Source organism: Giraffa tippelskirchi, chromosome 8 (assembly GCF_054371585.1).
Source record: "Giraffa tippelskirchi isolate mGirTip1 chromosome 8, T2T-mGirTip1v1.2.pri, whole genome shotgun sequence".
Lineage (NCBI taxonomy): Eukaryota > Metazoa > Chordata > Mammalia > Artiodactyla > Giraffidae > Giraffa > Giraffa tippelskirchi.
Genome location: NC_137282.1, coordinates 126,766,267 through 126,793,533, shown reverse-complemented (window position 1 = coordinate 126,793,533; position 27,267 = coordinate 126,766,267). Strand labels below are relative to the sequence as shown.

Below are 27,267 nucleotides of genomic sequence, written 5' to 3'. Positions count from 1 at the left end.
CAAGGGCTATCAGTACATTAGAGATATTTTGTTAATGTTATACCAGAGTGAGAACCTTTATACTTTAGTGACTTCAATGATAAGAATTTCCAAAGCCCTGTGGAGGAGGTGACTCTTGTATCCTCCAGCCACACACTGAGACACGTAACTCACAGCCAAGCAAAGCAGCCAGGCAGAACCAGAGGAAAAAACTATCCTAGGCCCAACAACAGAGCAGTTGGCCCCAGGGAATACTCCTGTTTCTGCTCAAGATATTGCTTTCCAGAAATGTTGGAGCCAGAGCCACAGAGAGGGGAAGGAGGTACAGAACAGGCCAGCATAGCCAGATCCTTGTCCCAGGATTCTGCCATCATTTCTTGGCTGGCTGATCTTGGACAAGTCTTAATTTTGCTGGTCTGTTTCCTTGTCTGCAAAATGAAGACTGGGTAAGCTCAAGGTTCCCTTCTAGTTGTAAAAGTAACCAGGATCATGTTCTGCCTCTCTGAGTCCTGGCTCGCCCTCTATAGAAGGGGGGACAGCAACAATGACAAAGGAGGTGGGAACAGCCTAGAGTTTCCAATTCTGCAAGGCTGGTGAACAGGTGCCCGGTTTGTCCAAAGGGCCATTTCTCCCGCTGAATGCGGAGCACATGCTCCTGAAGGAATGTGGTCACAGGGCAGCTGAGGTGTGGGAGGCAGGCTGGACCTTCCACAACTCCCAAACGCCAGTGCTGCTGGGGAGGAAAACATCAGAAACCATCCTCATACCTCTTCCAGGGGTCAAAGAGACAGACAGACAAGCAGACAGACAGAGCACTCTCCAGCTGGGAGTCTGCAATGGCTAGGCAACCCCATTCTTAATGCAACCATTGATGGCCCTGGCCTCCTGAGGAGGGAGAGGGCTGCAGAGATTGGGAGGAGAAGGGCAGGCCCCACTGACAACCACAAACACACACAGCGGCTGCTGCCCATTAGAACATTTATTTCTCAGAGAGAAAATAAGTTTAAGACAGTCATATTATAGTAGGTAAAATTAACTTTTGTATTCTTTACAAGCATATATTTTTCTCTGTTTATTACCTCTCTTATACCATCTGTTATAAACAATTCTAGAAAGCAAATAAAGTTACTTTCTACAATAAATAGAGCATCGTGTGCTTCACAGCAGACGCGACTGAGACACATAGGCCCCATGCCACAGCAGGATCTGAGCCGTTTCTCGTTCTAAAAGAGCAGTTTTAAAAATGAGACTCAGAGACGGAAAGATTCAGAGACTGAGAAAAAGAAAAAAGGAGAGAGAGACTAAGCAAGAGAAAGTGTTGGGAGGAAGAGACACACAGAAAGAGAAAGCCCCAAGATCTTACAACACAGGTTGAGACAAAGGTCACAGAGTCCACAGCCGACCTACTACCTGGGGAGGGGGGACGTATTGGCTCCTTTAAATAAAACACACTGTGTGCATTTAAAATACTCAGCCACACAAAGGAGGACTCCAGTAATGGAAACTATAGGCCTGAATAATTTAGAACAGTATTTTACAATTATATACACTATGTCCTTCCCTAGCCATAGGCATTGTAGTTTTATTATTGTACAAAATCCAAAACCCCGTCCTTTATTATGTTATAGAGAGTTTTGTTGGTTCCCTTTTAAACTCTGGCTCGTGTCCCAAATGTATAAGAAGTCGTGGCGGTTGGTTGGTTGTATTTTTAAAAAGTCAAGTGTGTAAAAATGGCAGTGATCTCCCCAGTGACTTCGTTTTGTCCAAAACTCCCCTATGAAAAATTTAAAACAATTAAAAAGAACGTCAGGTTAAAAATCAACATGGCGATCAGTGGCCGGCAACCTGGCCCTGCAACTTTGGTGCTTAAGAGGTGAAAAGAAACATCAGAGAACAGACCTCGACGCCTCTGAAAGTTGTGTTGGTTTGTCAGTCAGCATTCCCCCGTTTCACAGTTTTTGTTTTTTTTTCCCTTCTGTTTTTGAGAAGGTAAAGGTGGAGAGGGGGTTGAAGGAAAAGAGGGAAGGGGACAGAGGGTTTGAAAGAAAAGTGCTGCATTCCCTGGAGTTTGGAGCAGCAGAGGCTGGGCAGGGCAGAACACAGGACAGGAAGATGCTGGACTATAGGCGCCTTGCCATCCCTGGTGGTAACGAGAGCCTAGAGGCTGCAGGGACAGAAAATGAAAAGCCCGTGAGAAAGCTAGGAGGAGGAAAAGAGCAGACCCGGCCAAAGGGTACAGCTTCACCCCAACAGCCCGCAGAATCCACGGGCACCAGAAGCCTGGTCTGCTGATAGGAGCCCGCCCAGCCTGAGCCCACCTCTCTGCAAGGCAGAGAGGCCCGAGGCCCCGCCTCAATCCAAGGGGGCAGCTCTCACAGTCTGGCCTCTGCTGTTTGCCTGCAGCACATACAAGGGGGCGGGGAGGTGTGCTGGTGAAGGGGTCACCCAAGTGGTAGGTAGCAGCTGGCCTCAAAGGGAATGAGACATAAAAAGAAAAAGATCAGTTTGGTGATGGTTTCTGTCAGTTTGGCACAAGAGAAAGCTAGGAAAGGAACACAGGAGAAAGGCTGGGCAGAAGACGGTTCAGGAAGAGGTGGGAGGAGGGGTGATGGAGGGAGAGAGGGTGAGCTCCGTGAGATTCCCGCAGGACCCGAGTGTATCCACAGCACCTCTGGGGTCAGTGTTCGAGCCTCGCTCACCCTGAGGTGTAGTTAGCTGGGAGTGGGTTGGAGGGCACCAGGCACACCCTTGAGCAAGCCCAAGACCTCTTGCTTTCCAGGGCCAGGTTTATCTCCTTGGCTGGGCCCAGGCCTCACAGCTATTTCTACTTCTAACTGGTTCTTCAGTGGACCAGCCCTGGGGGAGCTCGGGTGGGAGTTTTTGGCACAGCAGGCCCACAAGGGGAACCACGCAGTTAGTCAAAACTGGGGCCTTGCCCATGGGGAGGACACAGCCCAGTCCCTGGCCTGCCATGGGAGGGGGAAGCTGCCGGCCGTATGGCTGGCTGGGGCCAGAAGAGGCTTCTCTGTGCCCTGCAGGACGGAGGCAGGGCGGGCCCCCCCCTTACAGGTAGCTGGAGGTGACGAAGGAATGGGGCCCCCGCACTCGGCTCAGGTGGATCATCGCGCGGTCGTAGGCCACCTGCACTGACTTGCGGATGCTGGTCTTGCGGCCTTCCAGCATCTTGAGCTTGTCCACAGTGTCTTCCACACCCAGGGGCAGGACTTTGTCCCTCGGAAGCCACTGCCTAAAATATAAGCATAGTAAGAAGCCTGGACCGTGGTGGGTTCCCACAGGAGGCTCCTCTGGACCCACTTGCCCATGACCAGCAAAGCCAGGGGGAGGGGACAGGGGGAGGGAGGCAGACTGGGACTCTGCAGGCAGGAGGCCACGATGGGACTTATTTTGCAGCCAGGCCCTTACCTGGGCCCCAGGACACTCGGCTTAGAAGGTTGCTGGAGGGAAGCCCATGTGCCCCCTGGGAGACTAGCTAAGCCATCTGGAGGGTTCAGAGCCTCGCCCTGACTTGGGGAGTCAGGGAGCTACGTCGAGGAAATGGAGCTGATGCCAGGAATCAATGAAATGATTTCTGGTGAGGCCCTGGGTGAGTTGATCATATGGCTGAGAGCCCAGCCTCTAGAGCCAGATCCTGGTTTGTATCCCAGTTCTAGCTATAGGTTCTTGGCTTTCTGAGCCTCAGCTTCCTCATCTGCAAAATGGATTGGGAGGGGATTAATGAAGATTTAAATGAGGATCAAAAGAAATCACTCATGTAAAGTAATCTGCATAGGGACACAGAGTAAATGCTGGATAGATGATAGTTATTAGCTAGTCCTGCCTCCCCACTCTACAGAAGCAGGGGTGAAGGAATCCTCCTGCTGGCCTTTTTAAACCACGAGCAGACAAGCCCCTTGGAGTGCGTTCTGTACTTCCCACAACTCTCCACCCACCCAGGACTGAGACACGCATTCCCGCAGCCACTGGGAGCAGTGGCAGATTACAGGCTCTCAGGTGAGTCTCTCTCCAGGAATCACTCCCACCAGGGACAGCCAGCATTCAAGGCCTGGTTGACGTAGGGGTACAGGGGCACAGCCCCCATTTCTGACATCTCTAATGAGCCATCCGGCTCCACAGCTCAAACAGGATCAGCTGTGGCCTCCGCAGCAAGTACACTGCAGTTCAACTGCTTCCTCTGCCTAGGGCTGCATCCCTCACCCCAAACCCTCAAAGCTCTTCCCAAAGAAGCCTCCTAACACAAATCTCTATCTCAGAGTGCTTCTTAGAGACTCTGATCTGCCAAACCCCTCGGTTACCATTAACACTATTCATCAGTGTTATTCCTAACACTAAATTACTACTATCATGGCAAACGCAGACTAGCTGCTGGCAGGTAACCTTTCACCTTCAACGGAGCACAGAGGCAGAGTGGCTGAGTCCACAGCCCTGTGTACCTCCAGCACGTCAGCATTAGAACAGCATCCCAGTCAGGCTCCCCAGCCTGCATCCTGGTGCACCCTCCCAGCGGCAGCACTCACTCACCAGGTGCGTTTGTTGTCAAAGAAGAGGACAAGGAAGAGCTTCTCTCCAGCCTCGGCCTGTTTCTGCTCGCCCAGCTTCAGCACATCCAGGGGGGGGACAGGGATGGGGACACCATTGTGCAGGAGGCCCTCCCGGGGCATCTTGGGGTCGATGATCTGCAAGCAGAGGGGAGAGGATTCTACAAGGGGCGGACGGAGTGAACTGTGCAGCCTGCTGTGGGACTAAGCACTGAACCACCCTACACCAAAGTTATGCAGCAGATTGACCCTGCCTGACTCAGTGACGGAGGGGCTGACCTCTTCCAATGACCCTCATTACCCCAAACATAAATCTCGACTCTGTTTCCCCAGACACCGTCCAAATCCTTCGGCTCTTTCCAATAAGATCTTCCAATAAGAAAGCTTGCTCCATCAACTGTCAGGCCCCAAAGCTGAAAGAGAAGTTCTGGGAAGCCAGGGTCAGGGATTATCAAAAGTCAGTGGACTGTCTCTGATGTCCAGGCCAGATAGATAAACACATTCCTCCCAATGTCCCTTAGGGGAGAGGAATAAAGGCTGTTTATTTCCCTGCCAATTTCCCTTTAGAACCTGTATAATTCATTTCAAACTCTTAGGGGCCTTCCTAGACACCATGGCTGTGAAAAAGGTTTTGCCTCAGCTAGAGGGCCCACCCTCTCAGTTTCACCTAAACATATCTTCTGGTTACCCACCACTTTCCTGTCTATTATCTTTCCTGGTGTGTAGACCAGATACAATTTTAACATCCCATGGTAAGATCAGAGAGAAAGAAGCCACGAGACTGAGCTTGGAGGGCTGCTGGAGAGGGGAGAATAATGTGATTGGAAACAAGGGCCACTGGAAGAATCAGTCCTTGAGGCTGCATGCTCCACAGGGGCAGGGGTTCAGCAAAATGCCTGGTGGCATCAACACAACAATAACTCACCAGTGCTACACTGTTACTGAGGCTCCTAATTATTCACATATCACCTTATTTCATTCTCTTGCTAATGCTGAGAAGTCTGCTGACAAGTATTAGCCTACGGAGGAAAATGCCAAGCACAGAAGGATGCAGCCGGCTGGGACAAAAACCAGGCACCTGGATTTGGGGCTGGACTGCCCACTGCCTCTTACATAGCCCCTGCTATGGCTGATAGTCTCTGTGCACCAAGGCCAGGGAGACTTGGAAACTTACCAAGGAAGCAGCTTTCCCCAGAGATGGAACAATCTTAACTCCTATACCCTGTCCCAGGGGGCCTCTTCTCATAATAATAAATTGCTCTATTTACTTCTGGGTGTCTGCCAGCTTCCTTACATCTGTCTCAAAATAAGCAGCTAAAAGCAGGTGCTCTGGTTAAGAGTTTACTCTAAGGAAGAACCACCCCTACCCTGCCCCCAGCTGTGTGATTTGATAAAAACTCTTAACTCCCAGCCTGTGTGTCCCTCCTGGGACTGATGCTAACGGTCCTAATGGGAACCATCAGACAAGCTCTCCTGAGCTTCCTTAATCACCAACAGTGGGGCTAGTGCCTGGCTGGGAAAGTGGGGGCAGACTGTGACAAATGTCCCCCCAAAGGCAGAAACAAGATAGGCAAGTCTCCCTCTTAAGGAGAGGTTGCCTCCCTTTTTAAAGAAGACAGAGGCAAATGTACTCCAAAATAATAAATAATGGGCCACACTCACTCAAATGTTATGCAGATGTAAAATAACATGGAACTAAAAGTTTATGATAACATTTAACATATTACATAATAAATGTGTACACCCACTACTGTTATAGCTATAATATATAAACAGTAAATAGAAGAAACAATACAAAATGCTTATAGATGATATGTCAGGATGCTGGAGGTTTGTGTCATCTACACAAGCTTCTATAACGTAGATATGTAATTTTTACAGAAAAACTTTTTTTTAAAGAACAAGAGCCCCAGAAATAAAAACCACAGTCACTATATGTGCAAGTACATATTTAAGTATGTAGAGGAAAATGACTGGGAGGGTATAAATCAAAATAAAAACAGAGGTTGTGTTCAGGTGGTGGGGTTTTCAGGTGGTGGCTGAATTTAACTGCAAAAGAAAATTATAATTAAGAAGATAATTAAAAAGGAAAAAAGAGATTAGTTTTAGACTGACTTTTTTGTATTGGGAGATTTAAGAAAACAAAACCAAACCTGCATAGCCTTTACCACTTCTTCAACAACTAACCTGGGGGTCTCGCCGAAAGCAGAGAGCAGAGCCTGTGAAGGCAGCCCCAGGCCCAACCTCCCAGCGCTGGGTCATAGTGTGGATTTCCCTCCCGCCCCTGCTAAGGAGGGGGGAGGCTGGCAGCATGGGTTCCGATGTGACTCCAGCAAGCGGTATAACCTCTGGGAGCTACAGTTTCCTCACAAGCAGAAAAAAGATCAGAGTTCTTGCACTCATTACCTGAAGAGGCTGCTGTGAGACCAGAAAGAGCCATAGACACAAATGAGCAAGGAGAGGCTCAGAGCTCTGTGTGCACACATAGGCTGGCAGGTGGTTCTCAGCCACCACTACAGATCACTGGGGAAGTTTTTTAAAAAAAATATTCATGCTTGGGTCTGGTTTCAGAGTCTAATATGGTACTTCTGAGATGGGGCCTCAGTATCTGCATTGTTTAAAAAATTCCCCAAGATGATTCTGCTATGTCTCAAAGGTTAGAATCAGTATTTACCAGGGCCAGATGGACATGACCTTCCCAATCAAGGTGGTAAAAATAGAATTTTTAGCTACTATTGGTGGGAGTATAAACTGGAAAGTGAAAGTGTTAGTTGCTCAGTTGTGTCCGACTCTTTGCAACCCCATGGACTAGCCCACCAGACTGCTCTGTTCATGAGATTCTTTAGGCAAGAAGACTGGAGTTGGGCAGCCATTCCCTTCTCCAGGGGATTGAACCTGGGTCCCCCGCATTGCAGGCAGATTCTTTGCTGAGCCACCAGGGAAGCCCCATATAAACTGGGGTTGCCCCTAACTTGCTAAGGGGCGACTTGGCAATTTGTATCAGAATTTTGCATATGCCCCAAAGAAGACCTTCCTAAGACTTCTTCACTGTAAAGAAACAATCACAGACGTGCACAAATGTTGAACTATAATGATGCTTACTGCTGGCTGTTTGTCATAGTGAAACATTCAAAGTGATCTAAATGACCAACAAGGGAATGGTTAAAATAAGGTACATGCATACAACTGAAGATGACGCAGCCACGACAGTGATGCCGATAAGGAATGTTTGATGGCGTAAGACGCGCGTGCTCATGGTGTGCTGTTAAATGAAGGGAAGGTTAAACTGCACATGGCCTAATATTTATACATTAAACAACAACGGAAAAAAACAGGGCTGAGGGTATACATCAAGAGGTAATCTCTGAACAGATGGGACTGTGGGTGATTTTGAACTCAGTGGCTTAAAACACAGGCTTTGACATTGCACATTGTCAAATTCCAACCCTGCCACTTAAAAGCTAGATGACCATGGGTAACAGATCTTCAGTGTTTTCCCCTACAAAATGAGAATAATCATACCTTTCTCCATATTTCAAGGACTTAGCGTGACAGATGTTTAGCCAAACATCTAAGCATTATTAGCAGATTTTATAATTCTCTACAATGAGCACATATAACTTTTATGCATAATGATAATTTTTCCATTTAGCAAATAAATATATTCTATTAAAACCCTACGAGCCATAGCCTCTGTCTGCATACTGTAACCTATTTTAAGTGCCCTAAGCCTAGCTGGTGTGACCCACCCAGGCTGGGATAAAACCTCCCTCCCTTCTGCAGCTAAAGGCACCCTGACTCCCAAACACACTCTGCTGGCTTGATCCAATCAGATAAGCCCTCAAGGCAAGGTAGGGGCCAGAACCCCCCAGGGAAGGGAGAATGGAAGGGCAGACTCACCAAGGCAGGGTAGGAGGGGTAACCTCGGCACTTGGCCCACACCAGCTCCAAGGGCTCCAGGTCTCCGCGGTCTTCAAAGGGCATCAGGAGGCTTCTGCCTGAGGGTGGGGGAGGGGAGGAGACAGCGCCCGAAGTGGGTTTGGAATAGTGCCCAGGAGGCCTGCCTGGGGCCTCCATTTGACTGGAGCAGCCCAGGAATGAGTCAACAACATCCCCTCCACCCTTCCCCTTCCCTACCCTCTTCTGAATTCTTAAGACTAGATTAGGGGTCAGCAAACTTGTTCTTTAAAAGGTCAAATAGTACATATTTTAGGTTTTCTGTGCTACATGTCTCCACTGCAGCTACTCTGCTGTTGGATCATGAAACCGGTGACAGGCAATTCCTAAATGAATGAGCACAGCTGTGTCCCCATAAAACAATTTCTGGACACTGAAATTTGAATTGTGTATAAATTTTTGTATTACAAGATATTAATATCATTCTTCTTTTGATTTTCAATCATTTGAAAAAACGTAAAAACCACTCTTAGCTCATGAAGGAAATGGGCAACCCACTCCGGTGTTCTTACCTGGAGAATCCCAGGGATGGGGGGAACCTGGTGGGCTGCCGTCTATGGGGTCACACAGAGTCATGACTTAGCAGCTGCAGCACCAGCAGCAGCAGCTCATGAAAGTGTTAATCACTCAGTCGCATCCAACTCTTTGCGACTCCATGAACTGTAGCCCACCAGGCTCCTCTGTCCATGGAATTCTCCAGGCAAGAATACTGGAGTGGGTTGCCATTTCCTTCTCCAGGGAATCTTCCCGACCCAGGGATTGAACCTGGGTCTCCCGTACTGCAGGCAGATTGACCCAACAGGCAACAGGTTACAGTTTGCTGACCTCTAAACTAGAACCCTAGGTTGATGTTCCTTGAAAAAATGTAACTGCTTCATTACTAGGAATACAGACTATAAGGCAGCTTGGCAAAGCCACAGACTGCTCTCTGGGCCTCCCTGACTGGTGGGCCTCTGGATGGTGGCTTCATGGAAAAAGATGCCTAGGACAAACATCCCAGAAAAACTACCTGCTAAATGAGTTCTTTTCTGACAGGGCCACACCTGGCTATCCAGGTCACCTTGCTGCACAGCACTCAGCAGGGGTTCTCTCTGTGACTGTTTTGTCAGAATCTTACATGGGTCCTGGAGCAGGCACGTGTCTTCAGCTTTCTTTGTTCTGCCCCTAACGCACTAGCACACACGATGGGTCCTTCACAAACATCTCTGAACACAAAGAGGAACCTCCTTTCCCCTTCCCAGTCTATAAACCAGCAACGGTGAGGAGACCACACTCAACTAAAGAAAAACGCCCAAATTCCACAGAGTAGAAATTATGTTCCTAAGGAACATTACCTCCCATATTTATAATTTTTTAAAAAATGTATCACTGGTAATGAGATCTTGCTTTCTGCCTACTGAATCAATAGCAATAACCACAAAAAGAAGATAAAATCCAGTATGACTGAAGAGGCAGGCTGTGGGGACACTGGTGCAATCATATACTGCTGAGGAAATTTCGGACCAGTCTAATCCTTTCACAATATAATCTGGTGGGAAGTCTCAAGAGCCATAAAAAAAGTATGAACCATCTGTTCCAGTAAATGCTTTCCCTGGGAATTTGTTCTTAGAAAAATAACTTTTAAAATGACTGAGAGGCATTTGGACAAAAATATGGGTTCACTGCATTATGTATAGTGTTAAAAGTTGGAAATAACCAAATGTCTAACAATGAAACAAGTAAGTAAATTATAATGCATTGACTGGAAGATAACACTGAAAAAACCAAAATATGAAAGAGCATGAGTTCTGCTTTAGCATTCTGTTAAAAAATGTGCCTGAAATAAATGGAAGGCAATGTAGAAAAATGAAGACAATGGTGTTAAGGTGATGGAACCGTGAAAGGTTGGTTTCCTTTTTAAATTTCTTTTGGCATCATTTTAATAATTACATGGTTCTTAAAATAAGAATAAAATGTCACTACCAGAGCACAAAGTACGTGCCAAATCCATTCCCAGTTATGCACTAGATGCTGTACAAGTTAATCCAGACATGAGCCCTGTCTTCTAGGCACTGACAGTCAGACAGCAATGAAATATGCAGGCGTGCATTCATCAACACACATATGAAAAAAGAAATGGCAGCTAAGGGAAAATAAAGCAGTTGGGAATAGGAGGGGGAAGAGAAGCCCTGAAGCCTGTATGTTAGACGGAAGCTTCAAAGACAGGTGTGCATCCAGAGTGCACACCCTCCACGGGACAACGGTGCAACACAGCTGTGCTCAGAGAACGGCTGCCCCGCACCCGCCCCACCTGAGCACCACCTAGTTCTCTCCTGCGGCTCTGCCCTGCCCTTCATTCCCTCAGTCCAAGGAGATAAGATCCAAGTATTTTACTGTTTGGACCTGCTGGAATAGACTGTCTCATGGGGAGAGGGGTGGAAGCACTGGATCACATGAAATTATAGGGTTATGAGTGAAATTCAGTAACATGGAGCAGACTGGAAATACCTGTCAAAAATACAAATGCATACTTCCTTAATACAGCAAGAGTATATCTGTAGATATACTCCCCAGGGATACGAAATGAGCTTTGTACCTGGTTGCTCACTGCAACACTGGCTATGACACCTAAATGAAAACAATCTAAATATTCATCTGCAGAAGGCCAGCCGAGTACATGATGGCACTCCTATGTAGTGGGGCATCAGGCAGCCAATATAAAGCACAGAAGAATCTCTAAGCTATGTCACTAACCGAAAAAAGGCATGGTTTAGAGGAATGTGCATGTTAGGCTTCCTTGCTCACTCTTTTGAATATATGCACAAGTTTTTGGCTTGTGTACGTACAGATTACATCTGGAAAGACACAAAAGAAACCACTAAACACTGGCTAGTTTGGACTTTTTTCACCAAAGCATGTGTCACTTATTCAAAATAAGATGAATTATTTAAGAGGAAGGGGACATCTCCCTGCCCAGTGTCCCTGGGTCTGGAGGAGTTCAGGGTCCAGCTGTGGTTCTTCGGAAGGCCTGGTTCCCCCAGATGCACCTGTACAGCACTCCTTACCTGAGCCGTTGTAGTCAGAGTCTCCGTTCACACCTTCCAGGAAGGGTACTCGAGACAGGGCTGGCTTCCCTCGGCTGCGTTTGGGAGGTGTCAGACCACTGCATAAAGAGGAGGAGGGAGAGGGGAGTGAAATGAGCAATTTAAATAACTAACACATCCACTTCTGCTCTCCCATCTCTGCTAAGGGCAGAGGTGGAACAACTCTTCAAGGAGAATGGTTTCTCACTTCCCCCTAAAAACTCACACAAACCCATGACATACTTCTGACTAAAATGTTCCCACGAGGCTTCAGCAAACATTTCACCCCTGTGGAAGGACTGAACTTGGAAAGCGAAGCCTGCTCCCCTGACCAGGGACGCTGGATTTTATCCAGAGGGTAGGTCACCCCAGGCACTTGTCAATCCTTCCAGAGTCTAAGCAGTCTGGCCACGAGGAGGGCCTGTTCTCATATCCGCCCAGAACCCTTTACTCTGTGGTTCACATAGCCTGTCTAGAAACCAATTTCTTTTTGAGGCACAAAAATCTGCCTCATTCCCAAATTTTCTATAACGGACATGCCTTACTTCCTTAATTAGGAAAGACATTTTTAAATTGGAAAAACAATCCACTTCTCACTTCTACTTTATGTGTGTGAAGTTTTTCTTAGACAGAGATGGATTTTTTTTAACTAGCAAGCAGACGGGTTTTTTTTTTTAATATGGTTACTGCAAACAGAAAAAAAATCATATATTAGATAAAGACTAGATGGTAATAGGCAGAAATGAGACTAGTAATACAAGAATAATGATATAACTGGAACCCACATAGGCACTAGTATTTTTAAATTACTTCCAATGCAATTTCTAATGTACCACCATAGAAGCCTTTGGGCAAGAATGACGTGGCTCTAGTTTTTTTTCCCAATCAAACTTTAAAAACTACTACTGCTATATAATTATTCCAATAACAAAAATGCCTAAAAGACAGGCCAACAACTTGTAGCAGAGCAGAAATGCTTAAGAAACCCCTAGTGCGATAAGAAGAGGCTGAGGTTAGGACTGGTTGGAGTAGAGTGCTCCTGTTTTACTGAATCATAACTGACTTTAGCATGGTCTTACACAGAAAATCCAGCACAACCAGAACCCAATCAATCATAATCCTTCACTAACTAGCAGGTAGGGAGCTTTCTTCCTGCTGGTCAGGACCTGTTGGGGACAAAAAAACAAAAAAACACCCAGTGCATATTCAGGATTCAGTTCCCATGCACCCTACAGAAATCTGTCACTGGGCTTAGAGAATCTGAGTCCCTATAAAAATGTAAGAAATGGCAGTTCTATTAGGAAAGTCTCTCCAAGTTTACATCATGGATCCGAGGCGACATCTCCAAATACAACAGAGGAGGTTGCAACCTCCTGGCTATGAGAGAAACTCTGGAGCCAGACTACCTGGGTTCAGAATCTGGCTCTTCTACTCATTCATTGTTACCCTGAGCAAGTTACTTAACCTCTCTGAGGCTTGTGTTCCCCATGTGATACTATGAGGATTTAATGGGTTAATATACAGAAAGCACTCAGTACAGCACACACTAACTACTCAATAAATAGCAGGTATATAGTAAATATTGTTTTATGTGCAGGCTCAGTCGCTAAGTCGTATCCAACTCTTCGTGACTCCATGCACCAGGCTCCAAAGGATTCTCCAGGCAAGAGTGCTGGAGTGGGCTGCCACTTCCTCTGCCAGAGGATCTTCTCTACCCAGGGATGGAGCCGAAGTTTCCTGCAACTCCTGCACCGGCAGGCCGATTCTTTACTACTGAGCCATCTGGGGAGCCCAAATATTATTATATAAAAGGCACTAAATTTTAATGTCTCACTTTAATATTATAAATTACTAATATTATACTATAGGAGGATGAGCTCTGAGAAGCATGAGCTCAGTGGAATAGGATACAACACCCAAACTAGATCCTTATTTTCTTGTTTCACAGAAAAAAGCACAAGTGACTCAATCATGGCTGGCATTTCAACCCTCTCTCCAAGCTACCCGGGCCTAAGCAGACAGCCCAATCTATAAGTATTTTGTTTACTGGTTTAACATTTATCTCTCCTTTCTAGAAGATAAACTCCATGAGAACAGACATCTTATCAGGGCTTAGAACAGTGCCTGGCTCAATTAATAATTGAGTAAATGACCCATAGAAGAGAGGGCAGCTCCAAGCTGCTCAGAAAATCATTAGAGAAGATAAACCCAGAGACAGAAGGGGAAGGGGATGGGATCAGTAACCAGAAATTCTTTCAAGGTTCTTTATCCTGCGATCATATGATTCCAGTCTCATTAATAAGGAAAATCTTCCTTTATGTACCTACCACCACAGTGTTAAGGAGGGAGGAGAGAAGGGAGGGAGGGAGAAAGAAAGACAGAAAAAATTCTGTGGTGTAAGTTCTAAATCTCCTGTTTCAAACCCTGAAATTCTACTGAGAACCACTGAGCTAAAGAGGAAATGCCTTCCAAGGGCATTGTTTCCACAGTGAGCAGGAACCCAGAGACACTGGTGGCTCTGGCATGCTCTGCAGAAAGGCAAGCAGTGTCAACAGGCAGGCTAACCAGAGCTGGCCTGGCTTGCTCCTCTGGCTCACAGCTGGGAGGAGTGCCCTTTGTGGAGGGAGGAGCCCAGGACACCTTCTACTTTTAGTCATGGGCTAAGAGGGGACAACGTGATAACCCCACTCCTACCCTACCCCAGTGAACTGAGTTTCCAGGCACCCTATCTTTGAAAGGAGTCAGGAATTTCAACCCAGGACCAGGCGAGCAGCATCCTGTAAGATTCTGAAACCTCTGCCTCTTCTCTATGCCTAGTAATTGTGTTTACCCATCCACTCCCCTTTTTACTCTGGGGCTGCAACAAGGAGGGAGAAAGCTAGGACATTTCTGAGGCTTTGTGGGGAAGAAATCTCAAAGCACCCACTGAAAGCTGGGCCCTGCTATGGTGGGGGAGCAGCCCAGGCCCAAGGGGCAGCGCCAGGGTAAAGCGAGAACCCAAAAGAACCTACACCCAGACTGCCTTGGAGGCAATTCAAACAAAGACACAGAGTTTTCTAGTGCTGTCCTGGGATCTCCTCCCCCTGCTCTGAAACCAGGATCCATCCAGTCGCCATGCGGAGGGACCACGAGGTCAGCCTTCAGGATAAGTTGTTTTCCCTTTGTGGCAACGAGAGTCTCCCATTTCCAAGAGTCCCACACTCCCTGGTATCTTGCGGAGGACACAACACAGAGCAGAGATTCAGTAACTTAGACTTGGAAGACACGTGAATTCTGCTCTCAGATTTCCTCCCTTCAGGTGAAAGAATGGGAAGAGAAACCCACCCCCTTCCCAGATCAAGGACGGCAGAAGAGCTGGGGCTTCTGTCAGAATAAAGGCAACACCAACCTTCCTATCTGCTCATTTCTTACTCCCACACCACACTTCTAAAGAGGCCATTGCTATGACACCCCAAAAAGCAAAGGACAAAACCATCTATAACTGGGTTATCTATGGGCTGGGGAGTGGGTGGGGACTGGCTCAAATGTTAGCTTCCCTGGGCAACACAGTCCTGGCTGTCCCCATCCCCTGGAACCCATTCAGCTCTACAAAGCCTGTGAAGCAGGAGCACCACTCCACCCCTGCAGTCAGATCAGGCCTGACAGTCAAGGGTCATGCGTTCCCTAGGAGCTACCAGAATCACAGACAAGCGGCCTCGGGAAATAGCAGGGGTAGGGAAAGGAAAAAACTGAGATCAGCGGGAAAAGGTTCAATCTGCAACCAAAAGGAAATTAAATGGAGAGGTAGCAGAGCTGCCGGCAAAGCTCTGGGACAAGGGTTCTTACCTGCAAGCTTCAAATGCCAGTCCACTGCTGAGACCCAAACTACATTCTGAGTCAGATCCACTTTCGGTGTGTTTTCCAAAGCCGTTGGTCACACCTGCCAAAGACACACAGAGTGAGCCTGAGTGCAGAAACCCCCAACCGCTGACACATGCTGCAGTGTGAGGCAACTGCCTTGGGAGGGCTTGGGAAGGAGGGGTGGAGAGGCCAGCAGGTCCCTTCTCTTGGGAAATGGGTCTTGGGTGGTGGAGAGAACCTGATAAAGTGTGGGGGAGATGGTGGGTAGCGCAAGGAACAGACACTGCACTTTCCTTCCCATCCTTCTCCTTCTGGGTATTCTTGAAGGAAAACAGCCCACAGCTCATTCTAGTTACTGTCACTTGACTACAGTGGGAAATAGCAAGACCTCCTCACTCCGGCTGGCTCATAAGACCCTGAATCTGCTTCTAATTTCAAGCCTCAATTATCGGGGAGTCTCCTCTGCCTCTTGGGGAGCCCACCCACCTTGCCTCTTCAGATAAACAGTCACACCCCCTATCCATCACATGGCTGGCAACAACTAGCTTCATTCTTTTGGGATGGTGTCAGGGGAGGTTGGGACCGGACAAGGGCTGTGTCAGCCACACCCTGAGATATCTAGCAGAGCTAGTCCAAGTTGGGGATGAGGGAAACTCTTCAGCAGATCCACAGAGATGAGACCTTCCCAGGATGGGGAGTCAGATTCCCTGGGTTGTACACTGGGCTCTGAAATATGGGTCCCTTTTCCTATTTAAGCCTTGGCTTCTCCTTTCCTAAAGTGAAGGTAATTACACTTTTTTACTTATAGAGGATGCTGTTAAGTATGAATAAGGGAAGGTCTGTTTACAGCAGGAAGCCCTTCAGAGGCAAACATAACTTTCATCTACTCTGAAATCTTCAACTCTCTATCTACCTATCCAATTCCCAACCACAATCCAGAATCCTACAAGTATGATAGCTGAGCCAAGTGCTCAAGACCTCGGAGTCACATACACTTTAGCCAGAAAACTGAAGCAAGTCACACCTGTGCGAGCAAGGGTCTGAGCCAACACATCCGCGCCCTAACCTGGCTCTGTCTCTAACGTCACCACCTCAATTTAAATCACGAAAGCCAGCTGTGCCTCATTTGTAAAGGATCAACACCTGCTTTTGTGAGGCTCCACTAAGGCTGTGCAAAAATATTCCTAGGTACCAAGGAAGCTGAGACAGTGGAAGAGAAACAGACTTCAGCCCCAAGCAGTGGGCCCTCTCAGGCTGCATGAGCCTGGTATCTGGATCTGTTTCCCTATGGCAGGATCTTTCATTTTTAGTGCACAGTGCTATTTGGCTGTGCCTTATATAGCTCAACAGATGACAACAATAACTGCTACCAACTACTGCTATATACCAAGTGCTTTATATAGGCTGCCTCCAATCCTTAAAGCCCTGCAAGGGAAGTATCACTAGCCTCATGTCAGAAATAAGGAATAGAATCAGAGAGGTTAACTGATATGCCCCAGGATACACAGCTGGCAAGAAGATGGGATTTGAACTCAAGTCTGCCTAATTAACTTTGGGGCTTCCCAGGTGACATAGTGGTAAAGAAACTGGCATATCAGTTAACCTCTCTGATTCTATTCCTTATTTCTGACATGAGGCTAGTGATACTTCCCTTGCAGGGCTTTAAGGATTGGAGGCAGCCTATATAAAGCACTTGGTATATAGCAGTAGATGGTAGCAGTTATTGTTGTCATCTGTTGAGCTATATAAGGCGCAGCCAAACAGCACTGTGCACTAAAAATGAAAGATCCTGCCACAGGGAAACAGATCCAGATACCAGGTTGCCAATGCAGGAGACTAAAAGATGCTAGTTCGATCCCTGGGTTGGAAGATTTCCTGGAAGAGGGCAAGGCAACCCACTCCAGTATTCTTGCCTGGAAAATCACATGGATAGAGGAGCCTGGTGGGACACGACGCCTGAAGCGACTTAGCACGCATGCACATGCACGCACACACACACATACACACAGCCTACTTCAGGCTCAAGTTACACACATACACACAGCCTACTTCAGGCTCAAGCTCCTGACACACACACACACAGCCTACTTCAGGCTCAAGTTACACACATACACACACACATAGCCTACTTCAGGCTCAAGTTCACACACACACACACACACCCCTCCACCATTTCAGGCTCAAGTTCCTGACTCTATATACCATCCTAATGCCCTAATACAGGCAGATTGGGCCAGGTGGGAAGGGAAGGTATTGCTCAAAACAAAGTGTTAGGCAGGAAGCAAGCAAAACAGAGAAAATCATGTATTGACCACACAGTCCAAACCCACCACAAAACAGGACATGAGAAGCAAAACCCAGGGCAGCCCCCTCCCTGCCAAGCGAGCTGGGCTTCCATATCCCACCAGGACTAAACTGCTCTGTTTGGTAACGGAGACCCTGCACGTTCAGGCCCACCTCACCCACTGTGTTGGTCCCTGACACTCCGGGAAGCCCTTCTCCAAACTGTTCCTTATAGGCACTCTGTCCTTGGTTCCACATATGACGGCCTGAGCCCTTTGCTGCTTTCTATTCTGTCCTTATCCTCAGGGCCAGCTTAGGCACCGTCTCCTCATGAAACCTTCCCGACCCTCTCAGCTCTCATTCCCTGAACACCTCTAGCAGCGCCGTCACCTGACACAAAACCACACACTGTCTAGCCCTGGGGCATCTCTCCACCTCATCTCCCCACTGGGCCATGGACTCTTTCAGTGCTGCACCTGAGTCTGACTTATTCCTCTCAGTGAGCAGCCTGTGCTGGACATGCAGTGAGGACTCCTTGGTGACAAGCCCTGAACACTGTCTCCTGTGACCCCCTGGATCATTTTGCTGTGGCCACAGGTTCTTATTTCTCAGACATGCAAGCATGTTTCCACATGCAGGGCCCGTGTACTTGCTAATCTTATTTTTTTTGGAACATCCTTTTCCCAGATACCCAAAAAGTTCACACCTCTAGCTCCTTCAGATCTTTACTCAAACGTCACCTCCTCAGAAAGCGTTCCCTGGCCACCCTCTCTAATATCACCTCAGCATTCCCTACCCCCATTCCCTGCTGGACTTTTCTCCACTGCTTCTAATATGAGATACAACTTACTTCTTTGCTTTCAGTCTAACTCCTCTACAAGAGACTTATCTGTTTCATTTAACGATTTCCTCCCCCTCACATGGTAGTGCCTACAATAATGCCTGATATGAATATCTGATAAATGAATGAACTAAAATGAAGGTAGGAACCATTTTATCACATACAGCTTTGTATTCCCCCTAAGGGCCAAAGAGAGCCCCAGACACAAGCTGGCCCTGTCAAAACACTTGCTCAAAGCCCACTTCCCCAGGCCACTACTCGTGTGCCAGGCCCAACTGTGAGCTGTGGAGCCAGCCTCAACACTACTACTGGTATCCACAGGGGCCACTATGGATACAGCTGACTGGGGGAGGTGCTGGCTGCCAAGCAAAGCAGGAAAGCATATGAGGAGCGAGAGAAGTCTCAGGCAAGGTCACCTGTCTCTTCCTCCTGCTGGGGGGACCTCTCCCCTTCGCTTTGACTACAGCTCCTGCTCCTCGGCCGCTTCCGGGAGTGTCGTTCGTCCTCGATGCTGGTGGGAGACACGGGCGAGTCCGCTGTGCCGTGGTCCTCCCCATTCTCCAGGGCCCTGTCTGGGCTCCTCTGGAGCTTAACCCCGTTCCTGGCCTTCTTGAAGAGGACTGATGTGCGGCGGCCCACACCACTGAGTGGGGCGCCAGTGGGGGATGTGTCGGGGGCCACAAGGGACACTCTGTTGATGCCATTGTCACTGAGCAAGCGTTGCAAGGGCTCACTCCCTAGCTGCAGAGGTGATTTTTCCAAAAGCTCATCTTCTTCCACATTTCTGGGCTTGAGGAATCGGCTTGGAGGTTTGCTATCATTGATGGGTTTCAGAGTGGGGGGATCTGGAGGGGATTCTTGCTCAGACAAGGAAGGTGCAGGTCCAGTGGGTTCCAGGGTTGGTGGGGGAGGCATTTTGGAGTCATCTGTTAGAGAAAAAGAGAACCTGCTTGAACATTTTAGAAAGAGTCTGCCCCTACAAGTCAGATAATGACACTGACAACTAAGAACCAAAAGCATAGGCTGTTAGAACACTTGAGATGCATCCCAGGTCTCAGATTTGACGTGAAGAAAAGGTAGGACTAAATTGTGTCTACGGGCTTCCCAGGTGGCTCAGTGGTAAAGAATCTGCCTGCCAAGTAGGAGATGTGGGTACAATCCCTGGGTTGGGAAGATCCCCCAGAAAAGGAAATGGCAACCCACACCAGTATTCTTGCCTGGAAAATTTCATGGGCAGAGGAGCCTGGTGGGTTCCAGTCCATGGGGTCGCAAAAGAGATGAACATGACTTATCAACTAAACAGAAGCAGCAGTAAGTTTTGTCTACACTAGTAGTTCTAAACCCTGGCTATGTATTAGAGTCACTTAGAAAGTTTCTTAAAAATTCCAATGCTGAGGTCCCAGCTCAAACTGAAACCAAACTGCTCAAGATGGAATTCTTTTTTTTAAAAAAAAGCTTTTACCAGGTGAGTCTGATGAAGATAGGGTTACAAACCCCTACACATAAGAAAGCCCAAAGCCCTCTGATTAATCAAAAATTAGATAAGTCTCAGCCTCACAAATTAAGGGTCTAACAACTCTCTAGACCCAGTTATTTTCCCATCTGTCAATGTATTTTGTTTCATATCATGCAAGTGAAGCAAGTAGGACAAGCAGAAAGAATAAGCTTACAGATAGGAAAAATGAGAGCAAAGAATTTAAATCACTGGCTCCCAAACATGTCTGTTCAACCTCCACCTTGAAACTTTTAAAAATTGAGACTTTTAAGACAGAGCTCAGATTTCCCTAATCTGAGTTTCTGAAACATGAAGCCTAGAAATTTTTGAAACCTCTAGAAGCTATTGCAACTGGTCCACTGGGCGTGACTCTGCACTGCCTCAGCCCAGAAGTGGGGATGGATACAAATGGGATGCTGATGGCCACACAGAGAGCTGGGAAAAGTCACAATGGACATGAAGCCCTCTAAGGGCTGAATCTGACCTCAGCCACGTCCCCACCCTCCACCAACCTAACATAAAATGGGCCATTCCCTGCAATTTGGCCCCTTTGCCTCTGAAGATAACCTCCAACCTTCTGGACTGTATGGATGACAGGCCCACCTGAGTTGACAATTCTGCCCCCAGTGAAGTGGAGAGGATGGACAGCAACTCAGGTAAGGCACCTGGGTCTCTGAGAATTACTTCCCCCAGCCTCTTTTGCAATATGGGGCCTTCCTTCTTGGGATGGGCCTGTAGATTTGGCCAGCTGGAGTCAAAGCCATGAGCCCAGACCATCTTTAAGGTTCTTCTTTTCTATTCCCCTAATACACCACAACCTAACCTGCTCCAAGAGCCTCTCTACATGATGGGTAAGGTAGGCTAATATTTAACTGGTATGTACAATATGGCCATATCAGGTGCAAAATACCAAAATACTTCTTACTGTTAGTAAACAGCCACTGGACCTCAGTATCTGAAACTCCCTGAATCTGCTCACAATCCAGCAGCTGAAAATCCAAATCAGTGGCCCTCAGGAACCCCCTCCAGGACAACAGCTAACATCTACTCTGACTGATGGTTTTTGGTCTCAATGGATTATTAAGTATTTTGAATACCATCTCTGGGTGTACATGAAAGTGTGAACCTTCCTGGGGCTTTTGCTTGCCCACTAGGGTCAGAATTAGGGGAGGATGCTCCCACTGTGGGATTTCAGCTTAACCCTCCCTTTCCTGGGCCCCAGCCCCTTGCCTGCCCGTGACTGTCTCTCACCTCTGTCCCCGTTGTCTTCTGGCTCCTCCTGCGGGGCCTGCTCCAGCAGAGCCACATCCCCCCGGGGTCCTGCTGGTAGCTCCCCACTGGACACAGTCTTGTTCAGTGACGGTGGTTGTGGTGGTGGTGGCTGCGCCAGCTTCTGCCGAAGAGCATTGATCTCCCGGCGAAGCAGGCGGACTCGGCGGGTCCGGGCCCCACTGGACCGCATGGTGCTCACCAGGTCCAATTTCTCCAGCAGTTCCTTCAGCTGCACTTCTGGGGACAAGTGGGCCCGGTTCTCTGGGATGAGGATGTTGTCCACTGCCAGGGAGAAAGGAGGACAGAAGGGGCTGAAGGACCTGCCCAGGCCAGGGCAAGGGGAAGGGATTCCTTCAGATGCAAAATATTCTCCTGGAATGCCTGGGTCAGTGGATTCCAGCAGCGTCACTCTGGGGCCTTGGGCCCGCTACACTGCTGCCAGGAGGGCGGCCACAGGGATAAGGTCAGAATCTGGGAAATGTGCAGGAAGCAGTTCAGTCACGGTTATAGGCTTGTGGAGCAGGAACAAGGCAGCCTGGCAATCCCCCAGCCCGAGTGACTGGCTGCTGCCATCAAGAAGCAGAGAGCAGGGGCAGGCAGACTGGGGATTTCAGAGGCAATTCCATTTTTCTGATCCTCTACCTGCACTCTTCTGAAAAAGCCAGACACCACACTGTACTCCTGCTGCCCAGGCTCCAATGCCACACAGTGGGAGTCCAGGAGAGAAAAGCCCCTTATGAAGCTTTAGTTTTTAAACAGACAGCTAGTACCTGATTTCCCTGTCCTGCCATTCAAGAAGGGCTTGGTGAATAAACCTTTAACTCCTGGAACGATTCTAGCCACAAGCACATGGACCTCAGCCTGTTCCTACCTCCAGTTTTGCTCCTGTGGTCTACCGTGTAGCCCCCAGGACCACCCTAATCCCCAGCTCTCCAGGCTTTTATAGCTGTGCCTCTCCTGGCCCCTCTCCTCCCCATCCATCCCGGCTTCTCACCGTCTTCCCAGGAAAAGCGGTAAAAGTCCTCCGATTTGGGTGACTCGGGCAGGTGGGTGCCCGTCTCAGGGTCATAGCCGATGTTCTCTGCCTGCCGCCGGGCGTGCCGCAGGATGGCCCCTCCCAGGTCCCGCAGGCGGACAGCTGCTCGGTGGAAAATTGTGTCTTTAGCATTATACTTCATGCAGTTGGTAACTATAAGGTTAAAGTCCTCCTCAAACTCCTCCAAGGTGTGGTACAGGTGGGACTCCAGCTTCCGCCTCATAGTAGAAAAATCCATTGGCTTGGATATGAATTCCAGGTAATCTGGAACCTAAACATATAAAACCTGTACAATTACAACAACCATTTACTAGCCAAACAGGCGCACCCTTCACCGGCACTCGCCTCCCCGTTTTCTGGCTTGGCCACGCCAGACTCCACTCAGAGCTGCTGGGCCCTGGACCACCCTGCTCTGCTGAGCCATCACCATGAGTGAGTCTACCAGCCTTGCCAGACACCCCCGAGTTTTGTACACCCTGTGCCCCAACCCTTTCCTGGCCTACTCAGACCCTATTTCCATTTCAGGCAGGGCTCATTGCTCAGAAAGTAGCAGGGAACTTGCCTCACTCAGGTTGACGGGCTCGGCGAAGATGTGTGCAGGATCCTTCTCCTGCAGCAAGTCCAGTGTTGTCCTCAGCAGAACGTTGAATGGCATCAGCTCCAGCTCCATGGCAGCTTGCTCAATCTTGATCTGTGGGAAAGGTGGGGAAAAATCAGGACCATCCCCTCCTAAAGAGGCACGGAACTTTTTCTTGATAACTTGATTTTCACCAGTCATGTACAACAAATTTTCACAAGACAGTAAGCTAATCATTACTTGAGTTATCACTGTACGTAGCTTAGAAACAATGATACCAACAGTTACCATTTTGTGAACCTTTCTTATGTATTCAGCTCCGTACCAAAACTTACAGTACTAATAGTTAATACTTTTATAATCCAAATAACATTCAAGATAGGTACAAATGAGGTATTTTACAAAGAGGAAACTGAGGCACGAAAGGACTAAGTGACTGGCCTGAGGTCACACAGCTAATAAAGAGACAGAGCTGGGATTCACAGTGTGTGCTTTTGACTACCATGCACACTAGCTTTCTACTTGTATTACCTCAGTTAATCATCACAACCTTGAGGAAGAAACTATTATCCACGTTTTACAAATATGGAATCTAAGGTTTGAAAGGAATATAATGAGGAGTTACTAACCTAAGGTCACCTGGCTAGAAAGAACAGGGATGGGATTTAAACCGAGGTCTGACTTAGTCTGAGGGGCACACTGATGATATAAAATGTGCCTTGGGCCAGAATTCCCACCAAGTTTGCCCTTAGGACATTTAGGTTGGCCTAGTGTGACCAGGGCCTCAAAGCTCATCCCCTTAGGCAGCAAGCATCCAAATTTGCAGCAATGTGCTGTATAAATGTTATTTTCCATCTGTGCCCTAATATGAAAAGGTTGGGAAGCCATAGACTAGACTATGAGACGTTCCTGCCTCTTGACTACATTCAAACAGGCCTGCCTGCATCCCCTGCCTACTCCCTTTTCCCTTACATTTCTCTGGACCAGAAATGCGAAGAGACACTCAACTGGGGGACTAGTCTTGGGATGGCAGAGACAGTTTGACTATAAGGACAAGGTCCTGAGATATCCTCCATGCCCACCCATGCTTACGTATAGCAAAAGCTGCCTAGTCTCAGAGGTGGGAATTCAGGCTATTCAGCCCACAAGAGAAGGGTTTGTGCTGGGGCTGAACGGTGAAGCGGAGTTTGGAGAAAGAGAGAAAAAACATCTTTAACTTGGGCCTCCGAAGCATGAAGTAACAGCTGCTATTCCTGGACCAGAAAGAACACTTTTGGCTCGTCATCCATTCAATTAATAGTTTTTGCTCACTGTCATATGCAGGGTGCTGCAACAGATACTTTAGGGAAGCAAAGAGTATCAATAATGATGCTAGCAGCTGATACTTCAATAGCCCTACTGTATGCCAGGCACTGTTCTAAGCTCTTTATATACACTAAGTCATCTAATCCACACAATCTTATGAGGTAGGTTCTATTAATATCCTCCTTTTATAGTCAAGGAAACTTGAGGTATTAAAAAAAAAAAAAGACTGTAAGTGTTTAAGGGTCAAATGAGAACCCTTAAGCTCTCAGGTCAAAAGCAATACCCATCAGAATGGCCTGAGAAGCTCTCCAAAATATTCAAGGCCAGGCTCCTCCTGAGATTTCCTAAGTGAGAAACTCCAGGGATGGGCTCAGACATATAATATTAAGCTTATGCTTAAAACCACCAGAAGCTAAAAGCTCCCGAAGTTTGAAGCCATCAGCACCACTACACCCAACGCCTAGTAAGCAGGGCTTGGAGCCCATAGTGCTGGGCAGGAAGGTGAGAAAGCTGACACTGATGGTGGGAGAAAAAGATCTTGAACAAAGCTCTGGGGGCTCCTTCTTACCTGCTCCCGCTTGAGCTTTTCTCTTTTCCGAATCAGTTCGATTAGCAGCCGTGCCCGCTCCAAATCGTGCCGGAGCTTCTGCCAGTATTTCAGCTCTTCCTTTACGGCACTTGTCTTCTCGTCCTGCTCCCGCTGCAGGAGGGGAGGGAAAAGAATGAGGAGCTGTGGGCTTCCCTCCTGCCCAAAGTCCTCTGCCTGCTCAGCCTCACAGGCACTCTGCAGGTAAGAGCCCCATGCCCTTCTTGGACCCTCAGTTCTGGAAAGCCCTTTCACCCCCTTCCATCACATGCCTTCCTCCTGTGCTTCCCTAGTCCTATGACAATGTCTCTTCACTACAGCACAACCACCACTGCTGGGAAGAGAGACGGGACTACCCCCTCCTGCCCCCAGGGACACCAGAGAGCAGCTGTGCATCCTCAGGACTGGAAAGAATTTCAGAAGGAAACTAATAGACACCTCAGGGTGGAAAGAATTTCACCCTAGAACTTCGACTTGGCTAGAAAACAAAGTGAAGTTTTTACCATAAGCTTGTACTTACTGACTTCAACATATGTTAAAATACCACCACTACCACCATCATCAAACATGTGATTCTTGCCTAGAAAAACTACAATGTAGTTGAGGCCCAGGGTTTGATACACAAGGGCACATCAGCATAAAGACAACAAAAACTGATCTGATAAACTGAATATAAAATGCTGAGAAGATATAAAATAGAGAAGATCTCAATGGGTGGGGCTCAGGTCAGGGATTCCTGGGGTGAGCAAGCTTACTAGGATTTCACATGTAGTGATGGACGTGGATGAACAAAGCGGTAAGAAAGGCCTCTTTTGGAACTGAAGGGACCACAGAGCAGAAGTATAAGGCACAATCAGTGATTTTTTGCTTTTGTGAAAAATGGGCCAGCCAGAGCAGAGGAACTGGAGAACCACACAAGCCAAGGAAGACCCAGGATCCAACTGGCAAGAAGTTTCAAATGCCAGGCAAAAAAGCTTAGCTGTAGCCTGCCTGAAGTGGGGGGTGGGGGTGGGGTGGGAATATATTCTGTCTGGAGTAAAGAAATGACAGGATGGAAAATAGTTAAGTGAATAAGGCAGTACCAGTGATAGAGCAAAGAAAGAATTAGAGGCTAGAGACTCCCTAGAAAGCTACTGCGGAAATTAAGAGGGCATGGGTGAGCAGAGTAGTTGTAGAATAGAGATAAAGGGCCATACACTGATTAACCCCCTGAAACAGACTGGGGGATGATTAACTGTAGCTCCTAATGGAGAGAAGAGCCAACAGTAACTCCAAGGTGGACAACGTCTGAGGTCAGGAGGAAGGAGCTTCCATATCAACAACAAAAATACATTTATGGAGACGAAGGAAGATACTGAATCAAGTTTCCAATATCTGACGTACATGGACATCTATAACTCCTCTGCGCCAGAGAGACTGAGGGTAAAAAAAAGAGAGGGGACAAGACAAGAAATCTGGAGCTACAGCCACACAGTTATTGACAACTGCAACAGTGGACAAGCTCTCCAAGCCAACGGGCAGGCAGCAGGGCCCCTGGGAATATTACCACTACTGCTACTGCTGCTGCTGCTACTGCTAAGTCGCTTCAGCCGTGTCCGACTCTGTGCGACCCCATAGATGGCAGCCCACCAGGAATTAGATCAGCGGAGGGTGCATTCAGTGGGGTAGAGGAGGTGGGAAATGGTGTCACAAAGAAGCTTTAAGACAAAGTGACTGTGCTGTCAAATGTCGTCCAACAGTCTATAAGGTGAGAGAATATGAGGGAAGACTTGCTGGGCTGGAAAGGTGTCACTATTGCTCTCGAAGAAGCTACAGAGGAACAAGCAGACCATTTTAAGGAGAGAGCAAATATACACTTCCCTTTCAGGACTTCAGCTACAAAAGGCAAAAGTGAAATCAGACAGAACAGAGGGCATCAGAGTCATGGGAAGGTTTGCTTTGTCTCTGGAGTAAAGATGTAGGAATATTTAAAGGCAGAAGTAATGAAACAAGTGAAGAGAGAGAGAGAACTAAATATGCTTTTAAAAAATCTCTCAGGGGGCCTCCACCATGTTGGAAAACAATGAACATGCAGCAACTCCAGCTGCTAATGTCTACAAGGCCCCCCAACTGGGCAGGTTGTGCGCTACAACTTAGATGGTTAATTTGTGTATTTCTTATGGAACATTTTTTTGGCAGATGGCAGTATAGTGTCTTAAGGAAAGTATGCCTTTTCCTAACTCATATATCATGGTCATCTGACTGACACTCAACCCACTTCTTCCTTTCTGCAGTATCTAAAGGGGTTTCCCCATGTACAGGGAAAGTTGGGCCTGCCCTCCACTCTCCTCTAGAATTTGCTCCAAGCCAAGCCTCTCATCTAGGAGGAGGTGCTGTCTGGTCTAAAGAGCGCTACAATGCTGGAGGTCACCCCTGGGGTGGAACACCTAGAGGGGTGAAGGTTACACGCAGAGGCTCCACAGAGGGCTCAGGGAGTAC

The 27,267-nt window shown here is 47.8% G+C and overlaps 1 protein-coding gene across 13 annotated transcripts in view; it reads right to left on the bottom strand.

Annotated features, from left to right (window-relative positions):
- Positions 1–940: 940 nt before the first annotated feature.
- Positions 941–27,267, bottom strand: part of BRPF3 (bromodomain and PHD finger containing 3) — a 34,838-nt gene continuing 8,511 nt past the window's right edge. For 7 of the 13 annotated variants that reach the window (XM_081520219.1, XM_081520222.1, XM_081520221.1 and 4 more), the window contains exons 4-14: positions 24,772–24,903; positions 22,884–23,012; positions 22,280–22,592; positions 21,265–21,567; positions 18,935–19,444; positions 15,380–15,473; positions 11,537–11,634; positions 8,436–8,533; positions 4,519–4,673; positions 3,047–3,226; positions 941–2,143 (exon numbers count right to left, since the gene is read on the bottom strand). In XM_081520219.1, coding sequence (XP_081376345.1) covers positions 2,137–2,143; positions 3,047–3,226; positions 4,519–4,673; positions 8,436–8,533; positions 11,537–11,634; positions 15,380–15,473; positions 18,935–19,444; positions 21,265–21,567; positions 22,280–22,592; positions 22,884–23,012; positions 24,772–24,903 — 2,019 coding nt within the window. In that variant the 3' untranslated portion in view covers positions 941–2,136. Of the gene's footprint in view, positions 2,144–2,486; positions 3,227–4,518; positions 4,674–8,435; positions 8,534–11,536; positions 11,635–15,379; positions 15,474–18,934; positions 19,445–21,264; positions 21,568–22,279; positions 22,593–22,883; positions 23,013–24,771; positions 24,904–27,267 lie in introns of those variants that run through there. The other 6 variants (XM_081520228.1, XM_081520231.1, XM_081520226.1 and 3 more) reach the window with 4 other exon arrangements.